Source organism: Drosophila arizonae, chromosome X (assembly GCF_054131065.1).
Source record: "Drosophila arizonae isolate 15081-1271.41 chromosome X, UAZ_ARI_1.0, whole genome shotgun sequence".
Classification (NCBI taxonomy): Eukaryota; Metazoa; Arthropoda; class Insecta; order Diptera; family Drosophilidae; genus Drosophila; species Drosophila arizonae.
In genome coordinates, this window is record NC_142927.1 from 16,404,324 (window position 1) to 16,427,434 (window position 23,111).

General features: G+C 36.8%; 1 protein-coding gene and 1 long non-coding RNA gene across 9 annotated transcripts in view; one reads left to right on the plus strand and one right to left on the minus strand.

Moving 5' to 3' along the window:
- sd (TEA domain transcription factor 1 homolog scalloped) overlaps positions 1-23,111 on the plus strand; it is an 82,062-nt gene that overhangs the window by 53,614 nt on the left and 5,337 nt on the right. For 5 of the 8 annotated variants that reach the window (XM_089474480.1, XM_089474478.1, XM_089474479.1 and 2 more), the window contains 10 exons: positions 1,004-1,131; positions 3,096-3,234; positions 12,906-13,036; positions 13,785-14,591; positions 16,653-16,693; positions 16,755-16,947; positions 17,020-17,082; positions 17,163-17,335; positions 17,447-17,681; positions 17,795-23,057. In XM_089474480.1, coding sequence (XP_089330606.1) covers positions 1,004-1,131; positions 3,096-3,234; positions 12,906-13,036; positions 13,785-14,591; positions 16,653-16,693; positions 16,755-16,947; positions 17,020-17,082; positions 17,163-17,335; positions 17,447-17,681; positions 17,795-17,908 — 2,024 coding nt within the window. In that variant the 3' untranslated portion in view covers positions 17,909-23,057. The remainder of the gene's footprint in view (positions 1-1,003; positions 1,132-3,095; positions 3,235-12,905; positions 13,037-13,784; positions 14,592-16,652; positions 16,694-16,754; positions 16,948-17,019; positions 17,083-17,162; positions 17,336-17,446; positions 17,682-17,794; positions 23,058-23,111) is intronic. The other 3 variants (XM_089474477.1, XM_018015989.2, XM_018015991.2) reach the window with 3 other exon arrangements.
- Positions 1,916-2,764, minus strand: LOC149267952 (uncharacterized). Its single transcript, XR_016271093.1, has 2 exons — positions 2,192-2,764; positions 1,916-2,073 (listed from the first exon to the last, which is right to left on the minus strand). It is a non-coding gene; the product is annotated as an uncharacterized LOC149267952 (long non-coding RNA).

Consider the following 23,111-nt stretch of genomic DNA (forward strand, 5'->3'; position numbering starts at 1 on the left):
AGTATCAATTTTGTATACAACTACTTTTCGAAGGACTAGATCCTGAGACTGCATTTGTCCATCTATCTAATCGTTGCATACCTAAACATCTTATGAGTTATAGTTTCGCCAGCTTTAATGATTTATATGAAATTTATCGGCAGTAATCCGAAAACATTCTCATAGTCCTATCACGATGAAGTTTAAGATCTCATAAAATTAGTTTAAATTCAACTAAAATATTGAACCATTACAATACCTATTATTACCTATGTATATGCACATTATAAGTATGTACATCTATCTGCATATTTATGGTATTTTATACTCCCTGTATACTGCATAGGTACAGTATGCATCGCTTATGACTGACTAATGTATGTTTAATAGCTGCTTGATCTCTGGCATTAAACTTGGCTATTGAACTGCTGCAAGCCGTGATGAGCACACACACACACACACATTCACACATACAGCATGCCACTTGTGTGTGTGCGTGTCTGGCACTCGCTTAGCCAAATGATTATGCACTTGTGCTCAGCCATGGTAAATGATTATTATCAATTTGGAGTAGACGCGTTGATTGTCTCGTTGGTTTAACTATGTGCCAGGCGGCACGCCCACCCATCACGCTGCCGCCTCCACTCGCACATACACTCACACACACACCTATAGAGATATACTATGTGGCACCATTGTTAAATATATCAAATGAAAAACGTACTTAAGTGCGTGCTGAAGCGCTTTTCATCTCGCACACACAGCACGCAAATTCATAATGCATATCAACACCCCGGCCACTGGGGATGGCTGTTGCACAGGTTTTGGGCCAGAACGTGTTCGGCACGGCTCTGGTGGGCGGCGGTATGGGGGACGCATTTTGGTGGAGGATGACACAGATTTATGTAGCTGCGACCGCGCTTAAGACTTGTCACAGATCCCGCACTCAAAATCCATCCAAAAAATCGCTTTTATAAATTGTTTGTCTTATTTGTTGCTTTCTGTTTTTTCATTGTTATTGCAGTTGGACCCGGCACCATACCATCTCCGTGGCCACCAGTGAATGCCGGTCCTCCTGGTCCCCTGGGATCGGCAGACACAAATGGCAGCATGGTGGACAGTAAAAACTTGGATGTTGGCGATATGAGCGATGTAAGTAGAGACAATTCATAGCAATGAGAACTATATCTTTAAAAAATAGTTTGTTATATTAGCTGAATTTATAGATATGTTTATATCTATCATAGATTATTTCATATTCATAGTCAAAGTTGGGAATAGTAATTTGATAAAAATAAAAACATTAACCTTTTTTATGATAGTACGCAAATAGAATTTATCGTACATGCCTCTTTATGAATAGATAGAAACTACTATATATAGAAGAAGACTTCTTCGATTGCAGTTCCTATATGCGTATGATATATACGCTAAAAATAGAATAGTAATTATTTTGAAGACGGTCTATATTAATATCCTTTCAATATCCAGCAACCAGAACTATAGATATTGAACTATACAAATATATTCCCATCAGATTATCAGATTATAGTTTCAGTATATCAGATTATACAACACTAGATCTTCAATATAGATCTAGTGTTGTATAATCATACAAATATAATTTTAGAGTATCAGATTACAGATTCAATTTAGCTGATTATCTTCCATATGTCTAGATAGAACTACATATATGTATGTCCATGTATAGGTCAAAAAATTTCCTTGTGTTTCTTTAATGATTTCTATTTGGTTTTGAATAGGAATTGAGTATGCCTCAACGTAATTTCCCTTTTCGAATTGGAATTGTAAGTGGAATACAGTGCTGTCATAATTTTTCGAGCAAATAGAGCCAGATTGGCAAAAATAAGAAGCTAAAAGAAGCTAAATTCAAGAAAAAATAAGCCAAAATAAAAGCTGGGTTTAAAAAACACTATTTTCTTAATTAAATTCATTTATGATTATTCATTTGTTTTTAATTGTTTGATTCCTTCAACTATAGACAAGGAATCTCCACTTTCAAGAGAAATATTAAAATCAGGAACGTCGAAATCATCACTCCACTCTCAACAGAGACGTATTTAATAACGAGACCTAAAACCATTAACGTAGAAATTATAGATATATGTATATGCATATACATATATACAAATTATAAAGTATTCAATCTTTTAAAGAGAGATCAGGTGTTTAATAAATAATTGTTATTTACCGAGCCGCTTTGTCACTTGATTTGTCCAAAACCAAAATAAATTTAACGCTTCCAATCTTATTTCTAAGATCCTCCAGAAAATGAGGAGCCAACGAATGTTTAATTATACTGTACATTTAATACGGCGTAGTTTAAATCGCTAAACGCTCATGCTGTCGCATAATTTTTTTTTGGCGGAGAGTACCTAGGTTTTTGATGATGATGTGTGATTTGCCACATAGAGGAAATGTGCTGTTGGTTGTTGCTATGGTTTTTGTTGGAGTTTTCCCAAAATCAATTTTTCTTTCTGTGCCCATCCAATTCGTGCACGTTAGTGTTTTTTTGTTGACAAAGAAGACCTGTTGCTCATACCACGAAATGATTTCGATAGATTGTATGATATAAAATCATGTATCGATACTTGTATTCATGATTTTTAGTGTTGAGAAAGATAAAAAGCAAAATAAATCGTGAAAATTAAATAAAGCTAAAATAGAGCTAAATTAATTTTTTTAAAGCCAGAATTCCCGCAACCCGCCGTTTTCAAATTTTTCCCGCATTGGGACTTCAAATAAAGCCAGATTTGACGGGAAAAAAGCTAAAATGACACCCCTGGTGGAATATGCCTCAGTCAATTCGATGGGGAAATTACCGTTACTAGGCTAAATATAATGGGCCAAATTGCATATATTCTTAGTCCTGCATATTCGAGTGGTTGGCGACAGTTGACGCAAAGCGATCAAATTGCGCCTGCCAATCGATAAATAATCGATTAGCATAAGAAATTAATCAAATTGACCTTATTATTAGAGGAAAGTGCCAGGCGCTATGGTCACATAGTTATACTATTAAATAGATATAGCCATGTGAGAACTAAACCAACTGATGGCTGTTTGATTTTGTTTTCTTCTTCTTCTTCTTGTAGGACGAAAAAGATTTATCATCCGCTGATGCCGAAGGTGTCTGGAGTCCGGACATTGAGCAAAGCTTTCAAGAGGCACTGTCAATATATCCACCATGTGGACGCAGAAAGATTATATTATCCGATGAGGGTAAAATGTATGGTAAGTGATGCACTTTTCGAAATTTCTATTATATGTCAGAGAGTACGGGAGAGGGCGGTTGAATGCGAGAAAGAGATAGACAGAGACTTGAGCACTTTACCTTGCTTGACTATGAATTTAATAACAAACTGCTTGCAAAGTTCTACTCTACTACTTGTATATATCTATCTCCCTCTCTCTCTCTCTCTCTCTCTCTGTGCATCTTTCTCTCCCTCTCTCGCTGTCTCACTGTGCTTCTCTCTTTGGCTTTGTAGCCTTTCGTGCGTTTCAATGTGTGTGCACATCGGTTGGGTGGGTAAAAACAGAAAACAAACAGGAATTTTGTGGTTGCCGCAGCTTGTTTCCATTGTTTGTGTTCTAATACCCTGTAAAACTAACACTAACAGCATTAATTTAGTTATCTTCAAAGCTATGGAATATAATATAAAAAGAAATAAAAGTATTCACAAATTAAAGAGTAATTTATAAAATACAAGAAAAGTATACTTTAAAAAAATAAATTATGAAAAAAGAAAATATAAAAATGAATATTATAGACATAAATAGTATAAAAAAAAACAAATAAACATTAAAATAAATTATACAAAATAAAATATAAAAAATGTATAACAACAAATAAAAATGCCATAATGCAAATATATGAATATATACAAATGTATATATAAAATGTATAAAAATATACATATTATAATAAAAATAAAATAAAAAATAACAAAAAAATAAAAAATGAACAAAGAAATATATATTTTCAATATATAAAAATATTATTAATAAAGTTTAAAAATAAAAATAACAAATTAAAAATATATAAATATTGAACTTGTTTTAAAATAATAATAAATTATTAATAATAATAAAATTAAAAAAATTAAAATAACACATTAACAAAATTTATTTTTTAAATAAAAAAATTACAAAAATATTGAACTTGTTTTAAGTTTATAAAATATAAATATCATTGTTTTAGATTTCAATTTATTTTTAAAATATTTGCTTTGATTAAAATACCAATTCAATTAATAATTTGTGGGAAATGTGGCTTGAATACATAGTTTCAGGGAACGTTAAACCTATAGGTCGATAATTCTGAATTCGATAAAAATTGATTTGGATTTTGAATAGATGTTTTAACTATTTTATTTAGAATTCCCCAATTCTTGTTTATTTGTGTTAAAATCTTTTTCTTAATGTCTAGCATATCCATTAGGAGTATAAGTCTTTTGGACAAATCATGAATATATTCTGTAGGGTATCTCTAGTCATATGCATACAAAAAGTCGGCACATTCTTACTTGTTTTTGGTTTTTTTTTTTTTTTTTTTTTTTTTTTGCGTATGTTTGCGGCGGGCCGTGTAAAGAAAACATAAATTCCGTACTTTGAACCTTGAGCTGAAAGTTGTGTCAAAGCGCTTTGTGCCCAGGTTGCGAGCTGTGGGTGGCTAGGTGGCTGGGTGTTTGGGTGGTCGGGTGGTTGTATGGCTGACTGTGGGTTCGGATATGGCAACAGGCGATGGCAGCAGCGTTCAAACTTTGACACTGTGCCGCAAAACGCTTTGCCGTCGAGCTAAATGTGCTGACAACTAAAATTGTAAACGTAAACTGTAAGCCGTGTGCCGTATGTGTGTGCTATGTGTGTGTGTGTGTGTGAACAGGTGTGGAGTGAGCAGCGGGTGTTGGTTGTAGCATTTACAATAAAAGCTAAAAGGACATACGATGCCTGCGGCGTGTTGTCTTCGTCTGTTGCTGCCGCACCCAAATGGCGGCTCAATGGAATTACGACAGCAAATTGTGAGAATGCTGCGCCCTTGTCTCACTGCCTCACTGCGAGCCCAACACCCCCCCCCCCCCTGCCACCGCCTCATCACTTCTCCTCTCTTTGATTCTCAAACAGAGCGAAAGAGAGATAGGCATGGCCTGGTAATGTTTGGTTGCTGCTGCTGCTGCTAGTCGCATCCTGTGTGTGTGTGTGTGTGTGTATATGTGTGTGTGTGTGTTTTATTTGAGACGTCTACACGCATAAACAACAAGTTTTGTAATTTATGTCCCAGTGGATATTGTTTTCATTTTATGCTCGGTCTCGCCCAGTCGTCCTTTGACTGCATGCTTGTTGCATGAAAACACACACACACAGACATACACACACATGTTGTGTGTGTGTGTGTGTGTGTGTGTGTGCGTGTGTTTTTCGGCTAGAGCTCAAGCCATAGCCATGTCCGTACCGTATCCATGTCCATTGCTTGAATTGTTTTTGTATTTGAGGCAAGTAATTAATTTTCACTTTTCACTTTGGCTTACCTTGCCCTCGGCTCAGGGCTGAGCGGCTCGACACCTTCAGTTTGCATTTGTATTAAGCCCCAAAACAGAGCTGCGATGGCTAAGTGTGCCTCATGCCCCAAACCGCATTTGCCTTGCTCCAAGTCCAAGTGATTTGTTGACCTGTTTCAGCATTGCTCTACCAATACATATATATACATATATATATATTGTACATGTTTATATATGTATATGCGAATGAGCATATTCTATAGTTGATTTGGCAAAACTCACTTCAAACTTTGCGCAACATACAAATAATTTCATTAATTTATAGAACTACGGAAAAATCAATAGATTGCCCAAGACTGACGGCATTACTTGACTTTAAATATAAATAGAATTTTAAAGCATAGATAATAATCAATAGAATGTAATATATATATAATATTTGGCACATATACTTAGGGATGCTACAGGGTCCCGGATAGTGTAAGCTTCCAGGAACTGCTGAAATTATAATGATATATGCAAGAACTTATAACATGGAATCTTTAATTGAAATCAAATGATATGTATAAAAGATATAATGAAATTTATAATTTATGAAATTTGTTTTCGAATAATATAGGTCAGAAGCGTCAATCTCAGGACCTTTAAGAGCTACGGACTTGAAACTTTTATTATATTACTAGAATTTTCCTGGGTTAATTTTATTCCCATTCTCTAAGAAACACATGTTCTTAAGTGAATAAAAAATTAAAATAACATAAATTAACCATAGAAAAATAAAATATGTCAGTCTTAATGTTCCTTCAAAATTATTTTCAAAATATTGTGTGTATCATAAAATTGTAATTGTCCAATATTTTATGGACTGAGAGTAGTCGCTGTACTATTTTCATAAACACAGCTGCATGTATGTGTGTATGTATGTATATATGCATGTGTGTATACATGTATGTATATATGTATATGTACTAATATCAACTATCAACTTGACTCACTTCAACTCGTTGCTTTAACTACCGCCTCTCTCCGCGATTCTCATTCTTTTAAAGTTTGATCTATAGCATTTTGAGAATGATATATGTATGCATGAGTACATATATATATTTATGTATGCTGTGTTTCCCGATTGTGCGTTGTCAATCTATAAATCTTGTGCGCATTTTAGTGCATTTATATAGATCAGCTCTTACTCGCTTTTAATGCCAGTTAACCAGTTGGGCAATTAGCTGCTATTTGTAGGCATTAGCTGGCTATTGCGGCAATCGATTCGTTTAGGCCCGCCCGCTCGCTTGCTCTCTCTCTCCTCTTGCTCTGTCTCTCTCTCTCTCTGTTAACCAGATTGCTAAATATTCGGAAAAACATTGTGACAAGAGGCGGCTAAAGTTTTATTTATTGCCAACACGTGGCTTTTGCAGCCACTCTGCAAATTCCTTGATGCTCGCCAGCAGCTGCACGAAATGCTGCCAATGCAAAGGCCGGCTAAGCGCATAAACGGGAAAAACGCGTTGCTGTTGTTGTTGGGAAATTGGAAAAATGTTTTTGGCCTGCAGGCTAAACACGAGACAACAAAGCTTGCGCGTGTTGGTGTTGCTGTTGTTGTTGCTGTTGCTGTTGTCGTTGGTGTTGTTGCTGGTGTTGGCGGTGCAGCGGATTAGCAGGAGCTGTTTGGGGGCGAACTGACGTTCGTCGTTCGGTTGACTCTGCTGCTGTCGCTGTTACGTTATGTGTGAAAATATAACCATTGTTTGGTTGTTAATTTTCAAAATATTTACATAGTCACTGAGCATGCATACACACACCCACACAGCCATCCACCCACACACACACACAGCCAGCCAGCCACACACGCCCATTTTGGGCTGATTATGACACATGACAATCGGATGGACAGCTGCATGCAGCAGGCAGGCAGGCAGGCAGCCAGGCAAAGCTTCGTGTTCTAGGGACTGCCTGACTGCCTCGCTGCCTGTCTGTCTGTCTGTCTGTCTGTCTGTCTTTCTGTCTGCCTGTCTGCTGTGAAATTTGTGGCCTAAAACTTTGTGCTCGTCGCTGCCACAAATATGCGGCGGCGCCGCCACCGCCTAGTGGCGACTTAGTCGGCTTATCACACACACATACATTCAGTGCATGCATGTCTATGTCTCTCTCTCTCTCTCTCTCTCTCTCTGTGTCTGCATTTTCGCACTGTGTATAGCTCCTCTTGATTAGCTTTGGCCACTGATTTTAAGTGGTAGCCAAATTGCCTGCACAGCATTCAATATTTTACCAACACACACACACACATACACATACATACATCTCCATATTGATGTCTGCATATTGCTCTTTGCTTTCTGCTCTGTTTTTTTTTTTTTTCGCTCATGGCCTGGAACCCTTAATCAACATGCATGCATCAAGCATGTACATAAAAGTCCTTAAAGTTCAGTGTTGCACAACGTACCAGAGACGGGCGCTCCCTCTCCCGCTCTCACTCACTCTCTCTCTCTCTCTCTCTCTCTCTCTCTCTCGCTCTTATTTAATACCGGCACATATTGTGTTTGCTGAGCATGAAGCGAAACAAATTTAGTTTTAGTTTTATATAAATTTTATTTTTTACATTTTTTATGGACGCATTTTCGAGTCAGAGATTTCCATTCCATAAATAAAAAATCAGGAAATAAGTAAAATCTAAATATTAATTAATAATAATTATATTGTGTCCCATATAAATAAAAAAAAATAAAATAAAAATAGTAATTATATTTCTATTATATTATATCATCTATTATTTTGATTTTAATATTATTTTATTTGATATCCATTTCTATATATTCTTGACTTGAAAAAGTTAAATTCTGAGAAACTTTTTTGACTGCCGAAAAGTTCAAAGTTCCCTAAATTAATTGAATACTATATACAAAATTTAAAAAAAAAAAAGAAAATTAATTTCATTCAGAGATTTGATAATTATATTATTGACTTTCTCTTTTGCGTGCATAAAAATATCATTTTCTGTGTTCAGCACCGTCTTCAATGTCATCTATAGCGCCTTAATTCTATTCAAGTATTCCTTCAGTTAAATTCATATACTATTTCATCTATATCTATATAGATCTGACTATACTATGCTGATATTTTTATGTGGTATATATACATATATATGTATGTATGTACATATCTGTCTAATAATATGCAAAGCAATGCCACTTCAATTGACTGATTAACCTTTGTCACATTTAAATATGAGCACAGTTTTTAATGGGTATAAATGTAGGTGTGTATGTATGTGTATGTGTATTTTGTGTGCTATTGCTGTATATGACTTGCATACACAAGTATTTGTAGGATGGGAGGGAGCATGATAACTCAACTAAACAAAAAATTTAATATGAGCAAAAGCGAACTTTTATAGAATTAAAGACATTTTCAATAGGCCGCAAAAACCAAATTCAGCAATATTTCAGATTCCTAAACAAATGACAAATCATATTAAATATTTCACTAACTCCCTCTTATCGATAACTGAGGCATTTGATCAAATAGAGTTATCGCAAGTGGTATCCTTCCTTCTTCAATTAGGCTAAGCTCGGATAGTTTATGTCTTATTCTACCTTATAATTTGTCACCTCGCATTGAATTGGTACTCAAATATTTGTGTAATAAATCCGAAATTGAATAATTGAAAATTTTTCATTTGATTTAATAAATGCTGAAATGTCCGAGTTTACACTCGGAGCAATTATCGAAGTGAGTGCAGCCAGCACCTGTGTCAGCATCATCATCATCATCATGATCATCATTGTCATCTTTGTCAACTCAATGGCTATCAATTAAACAATTGTGAACTGCAATATAGCCCCCAGTGGGGTCAGCATGAATTAACTTTTGTCGTTTGTTACTCGATAGCAACAATTCAATTGACACATGTCAATGATTTCAACTGTCGTCGTCTTGTTGCTGGTGCTGTTGCTGGTGCTGCTGCTGCTGTGCTTTCGTTCTGATTGATTTAAAACGTATTGCAGATAACCCAGATACGATGTTAATGAATTTAAAACTTTGCACTCCCAGCGATTTCAGTTTAAAGGAAAACGTTCGTGTCATTAGGAAACACTTAACGTGATTCGTTTCCATTAGTCATGCAGGCTAAACACAATGCTCTGCTCACAATGCTCTATAATTAAAGTAATGCTCTAAGAGACAGAGAGACAGAGACAAAGAGAGAGTGAGGCAGAGAGAGAGAGAGAGAGAGAGAGAGCGAAAGAGAGAAACTCAGAGAGTGGGCGAGAGCGTGAGAGAGACACACAACTTTGTATATTTGTGTCGCACATAAAGTTTTGCCATAAATTCCATTTGAATTCCGCTCTGCCTCTTCCTTTTTTTGGGCCATGGCCCATCGATTTGCAAAGATTTAAAGCGTAAAGAAATTGAAATGCTTCGCTCTTCCTATTCATATTAAGTATATGCATATTGTTCGCGCTTGTGTGTGTGTGTGTGTGTGAGTGTGTGTGAGGGCGTGAGGTTGTGAGTTTGTGTGAGGGTAAAGCCGTTGAGGACTCGGTACGTTACTTGGCATCTATTTGTGGATAGGGCTACACAACAATGGCTGGAACTTGTGATGCGAACCAGTCATATGAGCTGCATGAATTGTATAAATTGTGCACAGAGGCAATAATCAGATGGGTAAATGTATAAGTAATTAATATTTGATTCATGAAATATTTTGAAACTAGTTCAATGAACTAGTTCACATATAGATATATTTATATATATGGTATGCGCTTATTAAGCTTTAGGCAACATTTTGCAATTAAATGCAAATTTCGGAACAAGTCATGTGAACCAGTTTACTGGTGGGAAGAACCTATCTTGACAGAATTGACAGACATACATAATTAAATACAATCTTATATGGACATATAAAAATATAAATATGCAAAGCTTAACATTCATATGAACTAGTTCACTAAGACCAGTTCACTTATATAAGCATCGTAGGTATTGTGATATTCATGCATAGATATTCATGCATAGAAAACTTATAATACTCATAATACAAAATTTGCCAGCTGTCAATATGAACCAGTCAAATGAACTACGTGAACGAATATATAAGAATTACGTTGTATTGAATATTTTATCAACTAGTTGACTCTAACATTTTATATATTTTTTAGGTATATGCATTGTATTCTTGTCTTTTATGTCCCTCAAACAGAATGCTAGCTTTGAAACCTGTCGATATGAACCAGTCAAATGAACTCTCAAATGTTATATAAAATATCAAAACTAACTACAATAGCTGTAAATATATACATATACATACTTATACGAGTTTATATATATGAACTTCCTGGTTCCATAGCTCTTGTTGTCTTTGTTCCATATATAAAACTGGTTCCGTCTCGTGCAGCTTCATTGACTTGCTCCCTAGCTGACGTTCAACTGGCATTCAAAAGGTGGTGGGTTGCTTGGGTGGCTGTGTGTCTTTGCGTGTATGTGTGTATGTGTCGCTGTGTCTCTGTCTGTCTGTGTGTGTGTGTGTGTCTGCTCCTTGTGCTAGTAATTCTTAACCGTACCCACGGCGCTGCCAATGAACGAACAAACGACCGACTGACTGAACGACCGACCCAACGAACGAACGAACAAACCTCACCACCAACAGCAACAGCAGCAGCAGCAACAGCAGCAGCAGCCCGGAGTTTGTGCGCCGGATCCGGCAATATGCGTATGCTTGGCTGGCTGTGCTGTGCACTGACGGGGTTTGAGTCGCTGAAAATAATTTTATTCGGTTAGAACTGAAACTATGCCAAGAATGTAATTAGTGAACGCATAAGCGTGTGTACAATAAAAGCTGGATCGCTGACGGGTCTGGGCCCGGGCGGCAGAATGGTGTCTTACGGCTGCCAAAGCGCAAGCTAAAGGATGACCCGCCCACACTGCTCCATCTGCCCCAACCTCGCCAGTCAGCCAGCCGGCAGTGGGGCAATGGCAAGGCAACGACGACGACGACGACGGCGACGGCGGCACTGACGTCAGTCGGAGCCACATTCTGTCGGCACGTGAAAATGTCGTTGGGCTTTCAATGAAATTTCTGAGGCAGGCGTCGCAACTGAAGCAGCATTTGATTCATTCATCCCATAGGGTTTTTTTTTCTCCGCTCTCTCGCATCCCCAGATGCTGCTGATGATGTTGATTCTAAAAATATTCCCCATTCTCATTAAAACGCTTTAATCATGCCACTCCCGACTACGACTACGACTTCGACTCTAACTGTGACTCCGTCGAATTGTTTTCACGGTTTTTGTTTCGTTTGATCCGTGGACAAACAATTTTAGATGGAATTTCAAAAATCTGAAATAAAAGGCTTATGAAATTTGTAACATATTCATTTGTTGATATTTACATTAGAATTATAAAATTGGGCACATTCAGAATGTTACGTAAAATATGTATGAAAGAAGTGAGATAAATGTATAAAAAATGTTGTAGATAGATAAGTGAAGAAATAGGCTTGTGCTTATATATAAAATGGAAAAAATTAATAAAAAAAAATAAAATAAATAATTAAATATACCACATATTTAAGAAGTCTATCAGAATGAAGTATGATACAATTAAATTAAAATATCTATATGAAAATATATAAAATGATGTAGATGTATGTGTAAATATAAATCCCATATTTTATATTTAAAAAATAATTTGGAAATCTATTCAATTTTTAATCAGGTCAAATATGTTAAATATTTAGAAAAATTAAGTGAAATAAATATACAGTAACATTAATATTTAGTTTTGTTTTTTTTTTTTTTTCAACTTTCTTCCGGTTTGTGTATAATCTTTGTTAGTTATGTTAAATACACTATATTGATATATAACTCATCTAAAATTTAGCATTTACACTTTTTTAGTTTCAATTAATATTATATGTTTCATAGGTGTTTCAAGTTCAAAAATAAAATTAAATATTAATGTTACTTACTCTATATATAAACAAAAATTATAGATATATATTAATCTCTAATATTTTATATTCCCAAATTAATTTGGAAATCCATTAAATTATTAAATATGCCAAATATGTTAGATATCGAGGCATATACATACAAATATCTATTATTTCTTATTTCTACAAATATTTGAAGTCTGGCAAATAACTATGCTCAATATGGTCTGCAGAGAAGCGTAACTTGGTCTAGATTCATGCCTGACTAGGCACCAAAAATGTGCAGTTATATGTCTATAATACAGTTGTTATATATATGTACGTTTATATATATTATATCTAGCATGATATATCATATATTATTTTTTCCGATTACGATTTACATCGATGTCTGATCTATGGAATGCATTTTCGATTGTATTATTATTTCTTAAAATTAATTCGAGTTTTTCTTGTTTTGTTTTTCTGTTTCGTTTTTATAGGGCGCAACGAGCTAATCGCGCGTTACATCAAACTGCGCACGGGCAAGACGAGAACCCGTAAACAAGTCAGCTCCCATATCCAAGTGCTCGCCAGACGGAAACTCCGTGAAATTCAAGCCAAAATCAAAGTCGTAAGTGTGCCAAATCTGTGTATATCGATATACACATATATACAACTCTCAATATATAAAAATATATATATGCATCTACATATATACAACTATATATAGTATATATTCCAAATGTGAAGAGCAAACAGAATATAGCAAACAATTTGCCATACGTTAATTGTCCACATGCTTGCGCATAAGTACATTTACAGTAAATTGTTTAACCAAGTAGAGTTAAGCTCACGTTCACACACACACACACACACACACTCCCTCTCTCTCCCTCTATCTGTGTGAGCTTAACTCTGCTCTCTGTATTTGTTAATGTGGATATTTTGTCGATAAGCAAATCTAGCCGAAGAGCATGAAAAGCAAGGAAGAGTTTCTCAGTTGCAAGTGGAGCCCAGTTCAACAGATCAGTCAAATATATATATATATACACATATATGTGTATATCTATATATATATACATGTGTATGTTACACAAATTGTTCAGTTCATTATCAGACACACACACATATGCACACACACACACACACATACACACAGTTGTGCGTGTATTGGTGCTAAGCGGAGTCTTGTGGCTTTCATATGTGAGTTTCCCCCCCTTAGCCAAGTGACGTCTGTCTGCAGCTCAATGATAGAATTTGATAATGCTTGAGTGTGTCGTCATATCTCTCTCTCTCTCTCTCTCTACACACACACTGACACCCACACTCACACACACACACACGAGAGCCAACCAACAAAATGACAATCTGTTTTCCAGGAACCAAATGGTGTCTCCTTGCATTTACTCAATGAGAAAGAGCAAACCCTGCAGGCCATGAGCTCAATGACCAGCTCACAGATTGTCTCCGCCCAGGCGGCCAATAATCTAGCGTTGGCCGCCTCGGCGCTCACGGCGGGCGTGCACCAGCACGCGAAGCATTTGCCGCAGCCCGCCCACCATCAGCATCCGCACCATGCGCACCTGCACCACCATCACCACCACCATCATCCGCACCACCATCATCAGGTGGGCGTGGCGGCGGCTGCAGCTGCTGCCGCTGCCGCTGCTGCTGCGGCTGCGGTTGCCGTTGCACAGTCACCGGCGGCAGCTGCGGGTGGTGCTGGTAGTGGTGCTGGTAGTGGTGGTGCTGGTGCTGCTGCTGGTGGTGGTGCTGCCGGTGGTAGTGGTGGTGCAACTGCATCCAGCAGCGTTGCACTGCCGCCGTCATCGTCGTCGTCGTCGTCGTCGCCACGACTACACCACCACCACCACCACCACCCAGTCCACCATTCCCATCACAATATGCCGCACCACACGCATAGCCATATGCATCCACATCATCAGCAACATGCGGCGGCCGTTGCAGCAGTTTACCACCTACAGCAACAGCAGCATCAACAACAACAACAACAACAACAACAACAGCAGCAGCAGCACCAGCACCTGCAGCAGCAACAACAGCAGCACCATCAGCAGCAACAGCAGTCAAGTGGTGGAACAACAGATGCAGTGTCACCATCAGTGGCCGAGCCACCGCTGCCACCGCCGCCGCCGCCATTGCACCACCCGCCGTTGTATCCGGGCGTAAGCAATCAGATTCAAGTTATCCATGCTAAGCATACGAACCACTCAGAGCCGCCAATATGCCACTTCACATCGGTGTACAAATTCCCAAAACAACAACAACAGCAACAAGCAAACAAAAACAACAATCAGCAACAACTAACAGAAGCAGCACACCTCTCTCTCTCTCTCTATCTCTCTCGCTCGCTCTCACGGCTCTCGTCTAGACTCGTCCTTCCGTCACATTGCATTCACATCGATAACCCCCCATTGGCCACCCACTCGCACACACACACACTCTCACAGGCACGACTCACACTCATTAGTTGTAACAACAATTCATTAGCTGATCGAACTGCTATACTTCGGGTCTGCTCTAATTGCGCTCGCTGGCTGAATCATCGGATCATGCGTTTCGTATATTCGTGTATTGCGCTCGTTTATGTTTGTGTACTCATGCTCTCTCTCTCTCTCTCTCGCTCTAGCTGTCGCTGCTGCTTTCTCTCTCCATCTCTATCTATTGGTGCCTGTCTCGCCCTCTATTTCTCAAGTCATTTCGTTTCCTTGTCTTTTAAATCGTGATGATCTCTGATCTCTGATCTTGTCTTTGCCTTTGCCTTTGCCTCTCTCTCTCTATATCTCTCTCTGTCTGTTTTACTCTATTTTTCACCTTCTTTTACCTTCTTTATTTCATTCTCATTTTTTTTTACTCTCTATTCTTTGCCATTATCTCGCTTATACTCTCTATCTCTTTCTCTCTTTGTCTCTCAGTCTATTTTTTATTCTGTTTTGCCTTTTTTATCTCATTCTCATTTGTCTTACACTCTATCCTATACATTTTCCTCGCTCATACTCTCTACCTCTTTCTCTCTCGCTATCTCTCACTCCATTTCGCACTTTCTTTTACCCTCTCTATCTCATTCTCATTCTCTATCCTTTGCCTTCTCCCGCTCATACTTTATCTCAATCCCTCTCTTTTTCTCTATGTCTCTGCCTCTATTTTTCACTCTCTTTTACCCTCTCTATCTCATTCTCATTTCTCTCATTCTCTATTTTCTCTCTCCGAATATCGCTTTCCCGCACTCTCTCTTCCTCTTTCTCTCTTATTCGTTCTTTTGCTCCCTCACTCTCCCTCTAATTCGTTATTTAGCTCTCTCCCTCCATCTCATTCATTCTTTCTCTCTTGCTCTCTGTTTCTATCACTCTCTTTCTCCTGCTATCTCACACTGACCTACTCTCTCTCTCTCTTTTCTTTTTCATTCTCTAGCAGTCTGCTATTCCTTTGCATCTCTCCTCCATTGATCTTCATTGACTTGCTCTCAGTGTTGCTTTATGCTCCTGTGCTTAACTGGTTCTATGTTGTTCATAATGTGCATACGATTATAATTTCTTTGTCTACTCGTTATTCACCACACACACACACATACACACATACACACACACGCAAGTTACTCACCATACGTTTGCTCGCAATTCAACTTGTTACTCGCCCCCTTTTTGTGATTGACTACGACTCGTTATTCGCCAGTTTGTCACTCTCTCAATCTCAATCTCCCTCTCTCTCTCTCTCTCTCTCTGTCTCTCTCTCTCACACTCACTCGTCACTCGCCACTCGCTACTCGTTATTCGTGTGTCTAGAGGCCCGAAAATCCACCTGCTCAACGCTCGCTTGCTCATTGAAATCGACTCCTTGCTTTTGTTATTACATGCCAACAACAACAACAACAACAACAATTATTAAACGACATCAATAAATATCTAAACAATATATATATATAATTATATATGTGTATATGTATATAGAAATGTAAATATTAATATTTAACAAAATATTTTGCGTACATAACTGTACTGGTCTATTTGTATATGTATGTAATCAACGGCAATCAATCAATCAGTCAATCAATAATCGCTCAATCATCTGTCATCATCGGCTATGTAACCAAATCAATCAATCAATCAATATTAATGAAATCCTGCTTAGCTTTAGTGTTGTAAAACGTTCATTTATATTAACTATGTGATTTCTCTCTCTCTCTCTCTCTCTCTCCCCCTCACGCACTTGCTTCACGGCTGATTTAGCAATTTTGGCAACCCGGCCTGCAGCCGAGCACATCGCAAGAGTAAGTTGGCATCGCTAGCCCAAAATCGAGAAAAACATAACGCATTTGCATTGACCAATAGTTTTTATGATTACAGCATCAAGCCGTTCGCCCAGCCGCCCTATACGCCCGGCAAGCCATCGACGGCGGTGTCCGGCGAAATCGAGGCTGGTATTCCGCCCGCACAATTGCCATGGGAGGGACGCGCGATTGCCACACAGAAATTCCGCTTGCTCGAGTTTACGGCCTTCATGGAAATCCAAAGAGATGAGATCGTAAGTGCTATCGAAACCTCTCTATGTTTGTATGTGTGTATATATCTAAATATCGCTTCTTCTCTTGCGTAGTATCACCGACATCTATTCGTACAACTGGGCGGTAAGCCATCCTTCTCCGATCCGCTGCTTGAGGTGAGTCTAAAATACCGACATCTCTCTCACTCTCCCTATATATCGATATGGATCTATTGCTAATCTTTTGCTTATTTCAGACTGTTGACATACGACAAATATTCGACAAGTTTCCGGAGAAATCCGGCGGTCTCAAGGAGCTTTACGAGCAGGGTCCACAGAATGCGTTCTACCTGGTTAAATGTTGGGCGGATCTCAACACGGACGTTACGACGGGCAGCGAAACGGGTGATTTCTATGGCGTAACCAGCCAGTAAGTAAAATCTACCTATCTATCCGCCCCACTACTGCCCTCGCCCCCTCCCCCCAGGGCCCTTCAGGCCCTTCGATAGATAAATCTAATTGAATTCCTCACTCCACACAGATATGAAAGCAATGAGAACATTGAGCTCGTCTGCTCGACAATCGTCTGCTCGTTCGGCAAACAGGTGGTGGAGAAGGTGGAGCACGAGTATTCGCGCCTGGAGCACAATCGCTACGTTTATCGGATTCAGCGCTCGCCGATGTGCGAATACATGATCAATTTCATACAGAAGCTGAAGAACCTACCTGAACGCTATATGATGAACAGTGTGCTCGAGAATTTTACAATATTGCAGGTGAGTTCAGATGAGATGAGATGGGATGGGATGGGATGAGAAGTCTCCTTCATCATCCTCATTCTCTTATTTAACACTCTTAACTCTAACTATCTCCATCTCTGTCTGTGTAGGTGATGCGAGCGCAGGAAACGAAGGAGACACTGCTATGCATAGCGTATGTGTTTGAGGTGGCGGCGCAGAATAGCGGCACCACGCACCACATCTATCGCCTTATAAAGGAATAGCATGAGCTGCATGAAGCAGCGCCCAATCTGTCCGCGTTACCCACCAATGCACAAATCAGCGAATACAGCAACAGCAACAACAGCAGCAGCAACAACAACAACAACAACAACACGAGTAGAAACCACAACAGCACAAGTAACAACAACAACAACAGCAGCAGCAGCAACACAACCAGCAGCAACAGCAACAGCAATAATAATAATGCCAACAAGAGCAATAACAACAGCAATAATAATAACAATAACAACAACAACAACAACAGCAGCAGCAACAGCAACAACAACAACAACTCGAGCAGCAACAGCAATATTGCTGCCGCCGTCACAGAGGAAGCTCTGCAGGGCGTACAGGAAACCATTTCGACCGTCATCAAACAATCGCCAACATCGCCGCAGCATCAGCAGCGACAGCAGCAACTGGGTGGCATTGCGGCGCTGCAGGTGGATGAGGTGCTCTATGCGCAGGTGCTGCCAGAGAATAGCTATCAGGTACAACAGCAACAGCAACAGCAACAACAGCAATTGCAGCAGCAGTTGCGTCAAAACACGCACATGTTGCTGCAGCAGCACACAACGCAACAGCAACAGCAGCAACAGCAACAACAACAACTTGTGAATTATCAAGACCGTCCACCGCCACCGCCCTACAATGCCTGCATCACCAGCAACAGCAGCAGCAGCAAGCAGCAACACTTTGATGTGGAGCAACAGCAACAGCAACAGCAGCAGCAGCAGCAGCAGCAGCAACAACATCATCAGCAGCAGCAACATCTAACCACTTACGAACAGTTCCTGAAACTGTCCGCTCAGGAGTATACCCAGCTGAATGCAGCTGCTGAGAATGCGGCGCTCAATCTGAGCAGCATGGGCGTCAGCAAAGCTGGCGAGGATGAGCCGCATGTGGTTGAGGCGTCGCACGAGCTGCGCCTGCTGCGTCAGGTGAATGTGGCCAATGCCAATGCCAATGCTAATGCCAATGCCAATGCGAATGCGAATGCGAATGCGAATGACAATGTTGCCGATGCCGATTGCGAGCAGTAGTTGTAGGCGTGGCATGCTGTTAGTTTAGGCAGTTAGTTATTTAGCTCTATAGATAAATATACAGTTATGGCGTTTTATTATGCACACGCAACAGACACTCGCGCACACACACACACGCACACATACACACATGAAATCTCGTACTGTATTAGTTTACTCTTATGTAATTCAATGCATTGTCGAGCTCAGCAGCAAAGCAATTGAAAAATCCTTTCTGTCTGTCTGTGTGTGTGCTTGGGTGTGCGTGTGCTGTGCCTGTGTCTGTGTCTGTCTGTTGTCTGCTATCAGCGAAGTAATTTTTTTATATACATCTTTACATACATAAAAAAAATACATTTAAATGATCTCAAAGTTACTTAAAACATATTTTTTGTGTGTAATTTGTATGTTTATCTTCTTCTTATTTTTGTTTTTTTTTTTTTTTTATTGTTTTTAATTATAATTTTTTTTTAACAAAGAAAAGGAAAAATGCTAATAGAAGCAGTTGTTGTGCGCTGATTTATTTAAAAAAAAATAAGAAAAAAAAAAAACGAAATGAAAAGAATTTTTTTTTTTAATTTTGTAAAACAACAACAAGAAAATTACACCACAAACATTTGACAGTTGCAGATGTTTGTATATCATGTATTCTACATTTTATTCTCTAGACATAGACATATATGTGTGTATATATATATGTAAAAATATTTATATATATATATATGCATATATATACATTTTTTTTGTGTGTGTTTATAGCTATTAGAGTTATGGAGAGCATAATGTATAGTAATCTAAAATTAGGTACTTTTAATTACATGTAAATCGCATCAACTTTGAATGTGCAGTTGCAGCTAGGATTAGATAAGCTGAGCTGAGAGCGAGAGGGCGATAGAGAGAGAGAGAGAGAGAAAGAGATAGTGCAGAGTGGGTAGGACGCGTTGCCTTTAAGGAGCATCGAGCAGTAAGAGAAAAACACACACTAAAAACGAAAAAAAAACTAGAACTTAAAAAAAATATAAACGTTTTTTGTTTCAACAACAACAACAACAACGGCAACTGTTGCTTTTGTGTGTGTGTTTTAAAAGCCACAATGTTATTTCTCTATATACTTATGTAACTATAGTGTAAACGTATATATACATATACATATGCATATATATATATACATTTGTATATGTATGTAAAACAATTCATTTAAGCATGAATCGAACGATCCACCGTTATTAAAATGATTAACTATTGATTTAAAATATGCAACAACAACAAAAAAACTATTTGAAAAAAAAAAATTAATTTAAAGAAAAAAAATGCGAAATAAAAAAAAATAAGAACAAATTCAAATGTGAGCAAGAAACTTGGCTTCAGAATGCACTCGACGCAAGCGGCGATTCGCACAGCTGGACAAAGTTTGGATCAAGTGGAATGATAAAGAACTATATATGTATGCCATATTGAATGCTGCGAAACTACAACGATACATACATATGTATATACAATCTGTGTATGTATGTATGTATGAATTCGTGGCCACCAATCTATAGAGGCAAGCGTGTGGTTGGATCGCCGCTTGCTGTCTGCATTGAGCGAATGACACCGATAATTACAAAGAAATACAAGAGAAAGAAAAACGTAAAATGCAAAAAAAAAAAAAAAAAAAAAAAATGCTAATACTAATTTAAATTAAAAGAAATTGTATTGTAAATGTAAAATAGTATCGTTTTCGTATATGTATATGTAGTTAGACTAAGGCTAAACTCTAACTCTATATAAAGATATAGAAAGTATAATACAAATATATATATATATATATAAATATATTTATATATATAAAAATATATATGTATATAAATATATATATATATATATATCTATAAATGTAAAGTATTTCGTTGTTGTACGATTAAAACAAATACGCATTTTTTTTTTGTTAGTAATAAAACTCAATTCAACTGAAAATGCATCAAATCAAACACGAATGCACAGAGAGAATGAGAAAGAGACAGAAAGAGAGCTATAAGGGAAATTTGTAAATTTGACAACAAACAAAGGCATAAACAATAATGAAATCAAAAATACAATAGTAAGAGATATTAAAGAACTTTGCTAAAATTACAAAAAAACTAAAGAAGAGAGAAACGAAAATTTAGTATAAATAAAATACACACACAAACCCAAACACACACACACATACAGTAACACTTGAAAAGGGGTAAACAAAAGAGTAACAATAATAATAAATTTAATGCAAATCGAAAACTATTTTAAACATTTTTAATCGTGAAACAGTTACAATTACATATATTACAAAAATCACTTTATATAAAAAGAAAACTATATATAAAGAGAATGACAAAAAAACAAACTAAACATAAGTGTACTACAGAGAAGTAAAAGAAAAAGCAGAGACACACATGAAACATGAAAAAAAAAAAAAAACTTAAAAAAATAAATAAAAAATAGTGCCTAACACAGAAGCAAAGTATTAAAAGTCAAACCAACGCCAGGCAGCGAAAATTGATTTTAATTATTATTTTTTTCATTTTGAGTTTTTGACAATCAAAAAGCTTGTTTCACAAATTTCTTGCCCATTACGAAAAAAACAACCTTCACACAACTAAAGAATACAGTTATAGTTATATATACATATATATTTATATATATGTATATACATACAGGTGTGTGTGTGTTAGACTTTTGATTTTTTTTTTCTGTACAAAGCTCGATATTTGCGTTCAATCTCACTTGAAACTTTCAAAGAATCTGAAGCAGAAAAACAAACAACAACAAAAATCCGTTCAGTATCAAGTTAGAAACCACCTTACGAACTTAGTTTACTATATATGTATATATATGTATATACATATATTCATATATCTTTATATATATATATATATATATATATATATATATATATATATATATATATATATATGTATGTTGCCCCTCTGCTCCGCCACTCAATAACCCGTGTCCCTTGTACCCAAAGCAATCGGAGAGCTACTTAGTTTTAGACTGTCCCAAGCGAAACAAACTTTTGGCCAAAGCCGAGCCATTTACACCCTTTTGGAATTTGTTAACTGGTTTTGGCATATGTTTTGTATAAATCTGATTTGTACAAGAATAAAACCAATTCGATTTCATATTCACATTTGATTTGTCCAAAATTTATTAGGTTTTTTTTTTTTTTTTGTCTTTTGATTTTCGGCTTAAGTTTATTTTGAATATACATATATGCAATAACAATTTGTTGTAAGCAAACGATTTATATATATATATATATATATATATATAGAAATTACTCCATATATATATATATTTATATATGTGTATATACACTTATGTGCAAACGCAGGAAACGTGTAATGTCCCGACTATGCAGCAATCTAATCCCTGTAACTTCCTCGATTCAACATGCTCCATGCTACAGTTTAAGTTATGTTTGGGTTCTTTTTTTTTGCGCAGATAGAAAATTTAAATATGTTTATTTTATGTTTATGATTATTTAATTTTTTTTTTGTGAAAATACACTGTAATTTAATAAGCAAGAATGAGATCATCAAAAACCACCATCATCATCATCATAATATATATTAATATATATATATTAAAAGAGAAGAAGGAAACGAAAACAAAAAATAATAGTGCTTAAATCAATTATTAATAAATTTATAAATAGTTCTAAAGCAGAAGATAACTGAAAACAATAACAAAGCAAGGATGAACAGTGAATATGCAAAACAATAAAATTGCAATTATATTTATATAAATAATTGCAATTCACGATTTAAGCTATATATATACTATATATATATATATGTATGTATAAATCGATCTATATATATATATGTATGTATATATACTATATACTATATATGTATATGTATTTTGTTTTATATTTGTCGTTCAAACAAAATACTAGAATCGAACGAGCGCAAATAAGGGAGAAAAGAAACATGTGAAATTTACGTAAGGAAAAAATGTGTCATTTTAATTTTTACACTGAAATGCATTAATAAAAATTTTAATATATTAAAAAATCTCAAAAATTGCGAGTCGTTATTATTTATTTTAGCTGGTTTCATATTTCAAGATGCGCCTGGAAGATAAGTATATCAACAGCAAACAGGCGAGATATTCAGCAAATCCTTATATGATTTTATATTATATTATATTTATTCTT